Source organism: Coenobita brevimanus, chromosome 80 (assembly GCF_032717465.1).
Source record: "Coenobita brevimanus isolate Jiangsu-jjx chromosome 80, ASM3271746v2, whole genome shotgun sequence".
Taxonomy (NCBI): domain Eukaryota; kingdom Metazoa; phylum Arthropoda; class Malacostraca; order Decapoda; family Coenobitidae; genus Coenobita; species Coenobita brevimanus.
Window position 1 is genome coordinate 27,706,202 of NC_137033.1, and position 13,780 is coordinate 27,719,981.

At 40.2% G+C, this 13,780-nt stretch overlaps 1 protein-coding gene across 1 annotated transcript in view; it reads left to right on the forward strand.

Moving 5' to 3' along the window:
* Positions 1-4,519: 4,519 nt before the first annotated feature.
* Positions 4,520-13,780, forward strand: part of LOC145409310 (aldehyde dehydrogenase, dimeric NADP-preferring-like) — a gene marked incomplete at its 5' end in the record, with an annotated part of 131,970 nt that continues 122,709 nt past the window's right edge. The window contains one exon of the mRNA XM_080279784.1: positions 4,520-4,672. Coding sequence (XP_080135910.1) covers positions 4,520-4,672 — 153 coding nt within the window. The remainder of the gene's footprint in view (positions 4,673-13,780) is intronic.

Below are 13,780 nucleotides of genomic sequence, written 5' to 3' on the forward strand. Positions count from 1 at the left end.
TGCTTGCACACACTTGGAGGTTGCTGAGCCGACTCCGTACCTTCTTTACCCCTGCACAGTTGTTGACTTTATACACGGGTTTTATTCACCTCTGTATTGAGTACAACTCTCATGCGTGGGGAAGCTTCCCACATACAGCTCTTCTCAATAGGGTGGAGTCAAAGGCTTTTCGTCTCATTAACTCTCCTCCTCTTACTGGCCCCTTTTAACCTCTGTCTCTTCGCCACACTGTTGCATTTTTATCTTTTTCTTTTGCTACTTCAATGGTCACTGCTCCTCTGAACTGTCTGCTTGCATCCCTCCACCTCTACGACGGGCGCGTAGCACCTGTCTAGCAACAAACTCTCATCCCTTTTCTGTCCAACTCTCTAATGCAAGAGTTAACCGTTACTTCCGGTTCTTCATTTATACAACAAGTCAGCTCTGGAACTGTCTTCCCCTGTCTGTATTTCCTGCTTCCTATGATCTCCAGTCTTTCAAACGAAGTGTGTCCAGGCATCTCGAAATGATCGGATCTTGAATTTGGCTTTCATTTGTATTGTTTTTGTTTTTGCTTGGAGGGAACAGTTTGCGGGCTGCTGGCCTTTAGTTCCTTCTTCCTTGCTTAAAAAAAAAAAAAAAAAACTGCTTAACATCATCTTTCACCACCTTCATGATGCATTTTCCTATAATCCGTCTTAAGATTTCACCAACCTCGGTGGGCCTGCATCCTGGATTCTTATCTAGGGGGATTAGTCAGCATGTCGTCAGTGATTCAATGTTGTTGCACTGACTTGAAGCCAGCTTCCTTGCCAGTGAAGCAATGGTGTTACACTGGTCTGTTGCTGCCTCCGCTAACTTGATGTTACTGAGGATTACTCGCCAAGATTTTGCATCCAGGCCTGACGGTCCTGCCCCTCCCTGTGTATGCATTGCCTTCCTCCACACCATATCTCCGGTTATCCTATTACATATGACAGAATTGGGAGGAGTGTAGTTCCCATCAAACTTTGATTAGGTACTTGCTTGTCGTGCAGTTGGGTGTTATTCCTTTAGTTGTTGCATTGTTTCTTCTGTCAAGTCAAGTACTCCTTTTAGTGATTCAGCTGACAAGGATCTTGTCGCCATCGAAACCTTCCCCTGTCTCATCTTGCTGCCAAAAATCCTAGTCACATCGTTGGTGTTCTGGTTTCTTCTGCCTCGGTTGTTTATTCTCATCTGCAGGGCCCTTGCTTCCTCAAGTAGGTTGTCAATTTCGCCTCTTTTCCATGTTTCAACGCGCCTTTGGATGACCTTAGTATTTTCCTGCAATGCTTGCTCTTAGGCGGGTTTTGTTAAAGAAGAGATATGGTATCAGTGCAAGGACCTTAGAGAGAGTGAGGCGATGTGTGAGTTATTATTGTAATTTGCTATGAGGCGAGTGATTTCCTTGATCATGTCAATTGCAGCATTGCCATTGGAAGATTCTAAAAGGTTACCTGTAGACCATCCAATAATTTCATTATATGTTGAGTTCACCCAAGTTTCTGCATTTTCTCTGGATATGCCCAGCCAGTATGTGGGATGACCTTCTCGCATAGACCTGTTAGGTTGTTCTGCTTCCTCGTTGTTTCACTACCGTTCTGAAGATTATGATACCTGGATGATTCCCTCTTTCTTGCACTTCTCTGTGGTGGTTTTCATCCCGAGTTTCATTTCTGTTGTAAACTTCCTAACGTTCCTCATCCCCAGCTTCACTATTATTCTCTTCCCCATGGTGATTTAACCCTCCCCGCACTTCCATATCTCTCACATCTGGGCGTCTATCCCTATCCCTCGCTTCACCGCGAGGTCTTTCACCACCACGCACGTCCGTGTGATCGTGTATAGTGTCAGTGACCTCCTCATAAATTTCCATGTCACCATTGTGTCACCTGCGATGTTGGAAGCGGTCAAGTGCCGTTTCTGGTCGCTGTGATTCCTTAACACATTCATGCAGAGAGGTCCCAGCCTGCAATATGTACACAACGACCTGTTTGTTGCACATGAGCACCAGATGCACTTATGCTGCCTACTGGATCACTGACAACAATACTGTGGCGTGGCCGTGGTGTTCATAATGTTTTTATACTACAGTATAGTATTAATAATACAGTAATAATGATGGATGGATGGATCATGGCTACTTTTTGTAGTACTTTTAAATGGAAACTAAAACTAATGTTAGCAGAACTACTGCCTTACTATTTGATTTTTTAAATTTAGATTTGATATGAATGGAAAAATGTACTTGTTGTACTTCTATTTTAGCACTTCATATGATGAAGTTATGAAGCAGTTTGCTCGATTTTCTCTATTTTTGCATATCATTTAATATCTAATTACAGTAGTCTGTCTTATACTAATAATCAGCTGAACTGATACTGCTATGTATTTTAAGTTTGAATTGAAGTAAAACAGCGATTCTTTGTTTAAGAGTTGAATAGGTGGCTAGTGGGTGTGGTGCAGGACTGTGGAGCCTTCTTCATTGGTACTGGGTCTTCAGGCGTTACGGTGTAGGGGTGAGAGTGGTGTGTGGTGTAGCGGCAGTGTGTGTGTGTGTGTGTGTGTGTGTGTGTGTGTGTGTGTGTGTGTGTGTGTGTGTGTGTGTGTGTGTGTGTGTGTGTTTTGGTGGTAAGGTGGAGGCACCTCAGTGTAGTAAGGCACGTTGGTTTAACAAGGTTTATTTAGTATTGGTTATAATTACGAGATAGTGATAGAAAATTTTGTGAGGGTTGAGTAAGTAGTTCGTTTGTAATTTGATGGAGTGTACGTTAGTCCTATTATAATGAAACTGTATTAATATTACCCTTATTACTACTATATTTAATTATAATAGTGTATTTAAAACTTGGGTGCTATGATTAACTTTCTTATTTTAACAAATTATATTTATTAACATTAAAATTAACGTTCTAATTATTACTGATATTTATTATTATAGAGTATTGACTTATTCACTGTGAATGTCTATAAATGTATGATGAGATTTTATGTAAAATATGTTTTATGATATTATAAGAACAGTCAGTGAGTGTGTGTCTGTATGTCTATGTTTAGAGGAGCGCAAATAGCTACCGCTAACACAAGAGACCTTGTTGTGGGGGAAAATAGTTTTCACAGATGGTGTCCTAATCCCTGACTATTTTTTTAAAGGGGAAGCATTTCATGGTAAATGGGTTGGACGTGAATAACAGTTGGCCTTTTCACTGCTAGCTTTCCTTTTAAAGCTGAAAATATAATTGCATAGGGATATCAAGGTATAGATGTACATAGTGCCATCGACTCATCGTACAGGAGAGGGAGATGTATATCATTGTTATGTTCAGTCCTTATTATGGGCTGTATATTTGGTGGCACTGGAGACTCTGAAGCGCGCTTTACTCATCAAATTACTATTCATACTACGCCTTGACATTATCTTGTATGTTATATATGTCTTTTTTCCAACAACGAAATCTGAAGGCTTTACCACGGCTGACACAGGTTAGGTCACAGTTATGGACCGATTTAGACGATTGAGGGGTAAAGTGAATCTAAGCCGACGATATGGCCTCGTCAAAGTGGTGGACGGTCTCAGAGCAACCCCAACATTTTCAAAAATAATAATAAGTTACGGCCAGGGAGTAAACGTCTTTAATTACAGAAGCATAGACATAACATTGATGACATTAGAAAGGGGGTGTGGAATACAGTAATTTATGCCTTCACCACAGTGTTGAGACAATCCGCAGAAAACTTAAATTGCAAAAAACTTTAATTAAACATCTGAATCTCTACCTTATTACCTGATGAAGACGGGCAGGGAGGTAGAGAGGTAGGTAGGTAGATAGGTAAGTGGGCGAGAAGTTTGGTAGGCAGGCAGGCAGGCAGGCAGGCTGGGAGGTAGTGTTATCAGAGAGGTAGCCAAGGAGGCAGATAGGAAGTCAAGAGGGTAGGCAGGTAGGTAGGCAGGCAGGCTAGAAGGTAGATAGGTAGGTAGGCAGACAGGAAAGAAACTAGGTAGGGAAGTAGACAGGGAGGGAGGAAAGTGGGTATGTAGGTAGGCAGGGAGGTAGGTAAGGAGGTAAACAAGGGGGTGAAGTAGGCAGGTATAGAGGTAGGTAAGTAGAGAAAAGAGACAAGAAGTGCAATGCAGTCCTTCATTCGCTATGGGATTAAATTGCAAGCTAATACCACCTGGCGAAGGGATGACAACCTTCGTGAGTGGCTGGTAAATCTAATATCACCACACAACAGGGAGTCCGCTGTACACATGCAGTGATCATACGAGACCGTCTTCCGAAGCGTGGCCTGACAACAGGCAGCGAGTATCAATATATATCCGTAATTTGCATCTATATTATACAAGACAATTTTGTGTAGCTGAGTGCAGAATAAATCGTGAAGGAAGAGGAGCCACAGAATCTCCAAAGGCGCTTAGAATGCAGTTTTTATTCTTACCCTATAATCTATTATCTTTATGTTGTATTCACAAGTTCTGAAGTCGCCATGCTGTAACAATATGTATTAATCCCTGTTGTTACCCCAGGTCGTGCAGCGAGCTCGGAGGGCGTTCAATAGCGGACGCACCCTCTCGGTGGAGTTCCGGAGGCAGCAGCTGCAGCGCCTGAAAGTTATGTACGAGGAGAACAAAGACGCATTTCTTGAGGCCCTGCACTCCGATCTTCGCAAGGTAGGTGGGAGTGCTCTCTCTCTCTCTCTCTCTCTCTCTCTCTCTCTCTCTCTCTCTCCAGGCATGGAGGTTTCGAATAGATCAAGATTATTTGGCTTAGTTTCCTTTCATTAACCCCTTCTATACGATGAGGCCTTGTATGTGAATCTTGCTTTCCACTCTGGTGGGGATACATATAGCTGTCATTAAACCCTGTCCATACTACACGTGTTCTGTTCAGAATGAAATCGTGTGGCAACAGTACAAACAACAACAACAACAACAACAGTAATAATAATAATAATAATAATAACAACTAGAACGCGGAAATTGCTATTAGCAATTTCAATAACTCACCATATGACAAGCTATTGCTGGACTTGGTGATTTCAACGCCCTTCATCTAGTGAGCACTTGAAAGTGAAGAGCTGGTGTAGTAGGGCCCCCCTGGAAGAGTGTCAAACACGTTGGGCGAAGGTGCAAGCAAAATCCTTGCAGAGCAAAAATGACAAAGCCCGAAGTACTTTCCATTAACCCCCAAGGCGATCCCAGAAACTACTGGCCCAAATGGGCCCATAATCATTTTAGACCCGGTTCCCGACCTTGGCTATGTCCCACAAACATTTCAAGTCTGTAGGTTACCTTTTGCGGTTTCTGGAAATCCGCGAATAGTTTATTTCATAGGTGTTTGGATGTAATTGGAAAACCAGTACAGGGAACTGGATGACACTGGGTCATACGAAACCGCCAGCTGGGGAACTCAGATGGTAAAGTATGTTGGCCGTAGCTTTGAAATTGAGCCAATACAAACAATTTACTTCTTCACCCGTTAACTACTCTATACAGTCTGGGCTGTTCCGAGTGAGACTGCTCAGTACAGCCCTGGCCGCGCGGATGCAGGTCGAATATAGGGCCACGGTGACCAAGACCGGCGCATGCAAGCATGTTGGAGCTTTCAAAAACGATAACGAAAACCATACATTCCAATGGGGTATCAGACACTTCGATGTTCTTCCACGGCTTTAGCAAGGTAAATATTGAGCTAATATTATGTTACTATATACTTTGGCATGTATTCTCTCAATTCCTAAGACATAATTTGGCCTTCGGGAAATTTCAGTTTTACCCCTATGTCTGAGCACTACAGACACCTCCAAAAAACAACCATGAGCAGTTAACGGGTGCTTAACCCTTTAACCGCGGGTATTGTTTTGGTCTGACTGTCCTCTCCCGCGGGGGTTTCAGCCAAATGTAAACAAACCTTTTAACCTTAATAACTCTGCACAGAATAAAGCTAGAGAAAAAAATAAGGTACCATTAGAAAGTACTAACCTTCAGCTTTCCATTGATGTAGGTTTCATGACTTCGTTGACTTTCACAGGACGGGCAGTGCCGTTAGAAGTGAGGGGTGTAAAATCACTATTTTTCGCTCACACATCATTACCTTCGCTCATACACCATTACCAAATGCCAACCTCATTCTGATAATAATACTATAAACATATATGAACACTGCACATACGATAAACACCCACTCTGTGTTCACTGAGGCAGGTAAAAGGCACTGTAATTACCTGCACTTCACTGCCACATCAGCGGTGTTGTAATCACAATTTTTCGCTCACACACCATTACCAAATGCCAACCTCATTCTGATAATAATACTATAAACATATATGAACACTGCACATACGATAAACACCCACTCTGTGTTCACTGAGGCAGGTAAAAGGCACTGTAATTGCCTGCACTTCACTGCCACATCAGCGGTGTTGTAATCACTATTTTTCGCTCACACACCATTACCAAATGCCAATCACATTCTGATAATAATACTATAAACATATATGAACACTGCACATACGATAAACACCCACTCTGTGTTCACTGAGACAGGTAAAAGGCACTGTAATTGCCTGCACTTCACTGCCACATCAACATGTGTTGTCACTCACACAGCTGGACAGATACTGATGCACGCTTGGTCAGGGGTGGGGTGGGGGGCCCAGGGGGTGGGAGGTGGGGCCCCAGGGGGGGGAAGAGGGAGGTGGGGGTCGGCTGGAGTGAAAGAACTTAATAGCTACTCTCCCTTGAAACAATTGGCGCACGGAAAAAACGCGGGGTATTCAAAATATTCACAAACATTCGAGAATGACACCCGCGGTTTGGTCCAGTTTTTGCAACGTCATTCTGGAATGACACCCGCGGTTAAAGGGTTAAGAGAGAATAGTAGTAGTAGTAATAATAATAATAATAATAATAATATTGAAAAGAACAGTATAACGCACCACTGGCATGGTGTTATAATAATACTGATAAGACCATTACAACTCAGCACTGCAATATCCACACGATTTTATCCACCTTTGGAAACACATAATCTTAAAGGGGTTAACGAATGATGGTGTAGCTTTACTAGTTCCGATTGTCTGTGCAAAACTTGAGTAAAATCGTCTGGTGGTAGCAAGACTAACTCTCTCTCTCTCTCTCTCTCTCTCTCTCTTTCTATTTATCTATCTATGTCTATCTGTCTGTCTATCTATCTATATCTATATATCTATATCTATCTATCTATCTATCTCTATCTATCTATCTATCTATATCTATATCTATCTATCTATATATATATATATATATATATATATATATATATATATATATACTGCATAAAAGAGCCGCATTGTTTATTTGTTTATCCTTCAGTGACGCTCAAACCAAGGGCCAGAGACCCCCAGACCCATATATATTCTGAATCAGGGTGACCCAAGGATGGTTTTAGGGGGATCAAAATTCAGATCTGGATCATCTGAGGTCACACGTACAATATGCTCCTTCTTGGCCCGGGCAATGCTGGGTACCCCTGCAGCCCAATTTTTGGCATCGAGATACACATGACCTCCATTTCGGACGTAGGCTACGTGACGTTGACCTCCGAGGTCACGAGGTCACCAGTAATGAATGCTAGAACGACTGGACCCAGTAGCTCAGGTTTTGGCATGAAGACTCACATGACCTCAAGTTCGGACATAGGCTATGTTAAGCTGACCTTCAAGGTCATTTTGAGGTCATTTGAGGTCCCCGGTAATAGTAAACAAGTGCGCAAAAATACTGTGCGTTAGTCCGCGAAAGCTGAAATAGAAAGTTCCTGGACCGCTTATAATCCTTCTTCAAAAACATAAGAGGTACATAGTCTTTCTGGAGTAGAAAAAAGGGTTGAATTAGACCAAATATGATTTGAATGTTCGCCTTTTTGGCCCGGAAACGCCGGGTACCCCTGATAATATATAAATGACTAAATAAGTAATTATTTATATTTATATTATATATATTCCTATAATGACCGGTATATATATATATATATATATATATTGTTACATAGCCTATGATTTCATCATCCTTTGTGTAATTTTAACGCACAGTTGCTGCATGTTTGATCACGAGCGTGTTCTGCCTCAGTCCCCCCCTTCTACCGTTATAGTAGAGTAAGTCGACATTTCTGTTATTTGTCATAAAGACTTTGTAGTTACTTGTAGAGAAGTATATTTTAGACTTGTGGTCGAGCGGCTTTTATATCTTGTAGTAGTTTCCCCACCAGATGTCATGTAGTGACGGGAGAGGTAAAGAATAGTATGGGACTATTTTTATTTGTCTTGGAAATATTAAACAGGTATAATAGTATAAGTCCGGGGTAGCTACCTCCCTGTCTCGCTATCTCTCTCTCTCTCTGTTCTAAGGCTAATCTCCGTCTCGACCTCTCTCTAGGGTCGCTTGTCTCCTTCTAAACTCTCTTTCCTAAAATCTGGTGTAGTAGGGTGTGTGTGTCACGTATGTTCCTCATGGCAACAGAACTTTCTCACGAGAGGACTGCTGACAGCTAACTGCATCATCTCCTTACTGGCCGCTGTCGTCAGCTTTCCTCCGTGTAAGCGTTTAGCGCTGCTCGCTTCTCGCAAACACAACACCTTCTCATCATTTGACTTCCTGCTTCTATCTGTCTCTCTATCTATCTATTTATCTATCTATCTATTATGTAGTCCTATATTTGCTCGGCCGCGCGAAAATGGCGTACCATCGACATTTAATAGTTATAATATATTAATACATACTACATACACATTATAATGAACTTATAAGCTAATTAAGTGAAATACATAATATTGTAAAGTAACATAATTGTATGAATATTGTATACATATATTATTCATAGTAAATAGTGATTATTCAGTAATATTACATTTTAAATAAGTTGAATACATATTGGAATAAATGCATTAAAGTAAATTATTTAACTGTAATACAGTATGTACTTGGGTTATTATAGTGAATTGCATACATGCAAGAATAAAAATAGTTTAAAATTAAGATTATTGTAAGAGTTATTAATATTTCATTCAAAGATAATGGTACTGGTTTGTCATATATGGGTCATTCTTCTTTGTGTTAGCTATTATTATTATTATTATTATTATTATTATTATTTTTTTTATATATAATTAATACTATATACAAAATATATACACTTCATTCAGGGTGGTTAACTGTGATGTTAACTCCCCCCACTAAACAATGACTCCAAATTAGCAATTCTTGCATGCATTCTGTGCATGGCCAACAGCAATACTGCAACCACAATGCAGATAATTATAAAGACAGAAGGTGCTTGGCTATACACATAATATGGGTTGAACATACTCAAACTCAAATCTTCCCAGGGCTTCATTGTTTCATTGATCAGCTGCATAGTTTCAAACTTAGGTGAAGTCAACTTAATACTTGTGCTCATGTTTAAGTTCATATCAGGCAGTGGGTGGAAATGTTTGTGTGTATGGTTGATAATGGCGTAGTGATTGATGGTGGAAAAAGTAGACATGGATGGTGTAAATACCGCACAGTAGTCTGGTGCTATGTATAATCCTGAGGCTGATGTATGAGATGGTGGTATATCTGGACAGACTATGTAAACTGATGTGTTATGAGGGAAATAAAAAAACTGCGAGTGTCCAATGCGTTGATGGTGTACAAGTTTATCTGGAGCAAAAGTGAAGTTGCAATGATGATGAATATTGTTATTGCTGATGATAGCCATTTCACAAGGGACCGTATCAGTAGGCTGAAACGTGAAAATGTACGCAGGACAAAGATGAACAGCATGTAAGGATGTGCGGCACTTTCGCTCAATCGTTGACTCACTTGCGAAAGTGACAGTGTCTCGTCTCTTGGAGACCATGATGAGTTCGGTGTCTGTGTTGATGTTGATGATGACTAAAGTGTTGTTGTTTCTATAGGGGAAGGGGTGTATTTGGTATACTGTGAACAGGTCTTCCGTGATGAATGGTACATGAACTATCACTGATGTTGGTGTTAGTGTTGCTTCCAAGTACGGGTAATATTGCATAAATTCCCTACTGCGGAACAATGGCTTCAATTTATGTTTATGTATGCCTTGACTAACTATCTGACGTAGCTCATGAACTGGGAGTAAGTCATTTGTGATCTTGCCATCACCAGCATTCGAAATTCCTTGCATAAGTGCCCGGAAATGATCTCTAGTGTTCTCTAATTGTAGTAGAATCGTGTCAATATGTTCTGTGATGATGGAGAAGTGCTGGAAAAGGGTAACGTTACCCTCCAAGTCATTTATTTTATCTATACTCTCGAGAGCTACGTTTTCTGCTTGTTTCAGATTTTTCACAATTGTTTTCATTGCCGAGTTCTGTCCTGTGATGAATTTATCTTGGTATGTTAGTACCTGAGCTATCTTATTAAATTTTTTGTTTATTTCTTTAAGGTCATCCTCTGTAGCCAATCCAAAGATGTTCCCAAGAATTGCGCCGCCCAGATCGAACAAACCGCGCTTTTGGCGAGTACGTGTGATGTTGTTCCTGTCGCTCAGCACCTCTGTTCCATAAGATGGGAGATCTTGGATCATGACGAGCATAGTTGACTTCGCCTGTTCTAGTTTCCATTTTGCTAACTTCACCATTTCATCCACTTCCTTGGTGATATGTGATTGTGAAACATAATTCCCTATCTTGAAGTCCAGAGTTCGCATCGGCGTCGCAAGTCTTTCTATATAAGTAGGTAAGTCATACAAGTAATCTAGACTTATTTCAGTACTCATGACGTCCTTGACGATTGTAGTCGTGGCCGTTGGAGCTATGAGGCATCCTTGTCGTACTATATGCTTGGGGTCTAGGTGCGCATATACCCTTACTATGTATAGGAGAATCCATAGCATAAGTCCCTTCATCGTAACCTACCGAAAAAAAAAAAATCTATTAATTTCCTATAAAGCTGTGGTTGATGATAGTGATGATGTGCGTTACGGTTGGCTGTTATTTCATTTATAGAAGGAGTTTAAATCGATATTTAATTCTCGTAAATGATGTACTGTAGATTTCATTGGAATAGTTGCACCTATGTTCGATTGTTTGGTATATGACCTTAATTTATTTTGTAATCATTGTTGTGTTCTTGCTTGGTTTCTTGAGGTACGTTCACCTGTTCGGTTGTATCCGAGGCTGAATAATTATGTGATAATTCCCTTGAAACTCGTTTTAAATGGTCAATATGAACTTGTTTTTCCTCGCCACTTGAAAGTGACTTAATTAAAACTTTGTTTGCCTTTATGCTAATTACTCTGTATGGGCCCTCAAATTTAGGGGATAATTTATTGTCTCTCGTATGAATGACTCCGTAAACAATGTCTCCTAAGCTGATAGGTGAATCTTTTGCCTTTTTGTTAAATGCCTCCGTCATTTCTTCCTTGGACATCGTTAATTGTTTTTGCACTCTTTTGTGAATGTCCTGGAATTCACGTAAACGGAGTTTAGAGTAATCATCGTAATTGTATATAGGCATGCTGTCACCTTCTAGGAGCTCATATGGTAATTTTTTATCTGTGCCATATATAATGAAATGTGGTGTGTCACCAATGGATTTATTTATAGACCCATTAATGGAGGCCTCTACTCTGGGAATCCAATCATCCCAGCTTGCATAATTTTCACTGAGAATGTGTCGTAGCACATCTAATACCTTTTATTTTGTCTCTCTACCAACCCATTCGATGCTGGGTGATAGGCCAAAACGTTAACCTTTTTGATGTTGTATTGTTTACATATTTCTTGTAAGATCTCAGAATTAAATTCTCCTCCATTATCACTTATTAGTACCTTAGGGGTAGTAAAGCGACATATTACATTATCTGTTATTGCCTTTGCTACTGTCTCTGCTGTCTTATCTTTAATTGGAGCTAAAATGACATAACGGGAAAAATGATCCGTTGCTACGAATAAGTATAGGTTATTATTGTATGATAATGGCATCTTGAGTAAATCAACAGCGACAACGTCCCATGGTTGATGTGGTACTGGATAATTACCCATCGGTGCAGGTGTGATTGGGTATCCTTTGTGTTTCGCACATGATTCGCATCTGTCTATATGATTGTGTATATCTCTTCGTAATGAAGGCCAGTAATATAATAGCTGGGCTTGGTTGAATGTCTTATCCTTTCCAGGGTGTCCTGCATGTGGGCTGTCGTGTATCATTCGTAATACTTGGGGTATCATGTCATTAGGTACTACCAACTGGTTAGTATTTCTTTGGCGTTTTGGTTGTTTAGAGTTAATTTTGTATAATGTATTATTGACCATTGTGAATTGTTCAAGTGGGACATGCAGTTTGGGTAATTGTATGTCATCTCCACTTTCTAACTTGTATATTACTTTTGACCATACTGGGTCAAGTCTTTGTGCCTTTGCGATATCTTCGTGGTTTGGGATATTTCCTTTGAGATCTAACGCCGCGACCTGAATTGTGTTCGGGTTCCTAGATAATGCGTCAGCTACTATATTCATTTTACCTTGTATATAATGTATTTGTACATTGTAGTTTTCAACTGTACATTTCCATCTTGCTCTCCTCCCAGAAAGGAGTTTTTCTTTAAACATACCCACCAGTGGTTTATGGTCGGTGAATAAGTGGATTTCGTAACCATATACCAAATCTCGAAACTTTTGTAATGCAAAAATCACTGCAAGTGCCTCTAAGTCTGTAGTGCTATAATTTTTCTCCGCACCTCTTGTCTGTCTGCTGGCAAATGCAATTGGTTGATTCTTTCCTCTTTTATCTTCCTGCATCAGTACAGCCCCTAATCCTTTAACTGATGCGTCTGTACAAATAAGAAATGATTTCGTGTAATTCGGATATGCTAAACAAGGTGCATTTGTTAGTTTAATTTTTAGATTGTTAAATGCCCTTTTTTGTTCTTCTTCCCATTGGAATACAGCATCTTTTTTGAGTAGTTGGAATAGAGGGAAGGCTATATGAGAGAACTGTGGTACGAAGGACCTATAGTACCCAGCCAGACCTAAAAATTGTCTAACTTCGTCAGTCGTAGTGGGTTCAGGAAAATCTCTCACTGCCTGTATTTTGTCATCAGTGGTGTGAATACCATCAGAACTTAATTTGTGGCCTAAGAAATTTATTTCCTTAAAGCAAAATTTGCATTTAGAAAGTTTAATTTTTAATCCAGCATCACTAAGCTTTTGTAAGAGTAAGTCTAATTTCCTGAGATGATCCTTAATATTCTTCGTTGCGATAATAATATCGTCAAGATATACAAATATTCCTTGTCCTAAAATTCCGGACAATACGTAATTCATAAGACGCTGGAACGTACCGGGGGCTGTCCTCAGTCCCATTGGCATTCTTGTATATTGATAATGGCCTCTGTTTGTTGAAAAGGCAGTGTATTTACGTGACTCCTGAGATACCGGAATCTGATAGTATCCGTTTAGGAGATCGATGGTCGAGAATATATTATTCTCAGGACCAATATTCTGTAGAACATCACTTAGCAATGGCATGGGAAATCTGTCAGGGATTGTGTGATTATTTAGTTTACGGTAATCTACTACCGCACGCATTTCTCCATTTCTCTTGGGCACAAAGAAAAGTGTAGCGATCAACGGAGAAACTGAAGGCTCAATAATTCCAAGCTTTAACATTTCATCGACATACTGATTTGCAAGTGTACGTTGGGAGTGTGGTATGCGATAAGCTGGTACGAAAATTGGTGGTGTTTCTGGGTGCACATTAATCATGTGATTAATCAAGTTAGTA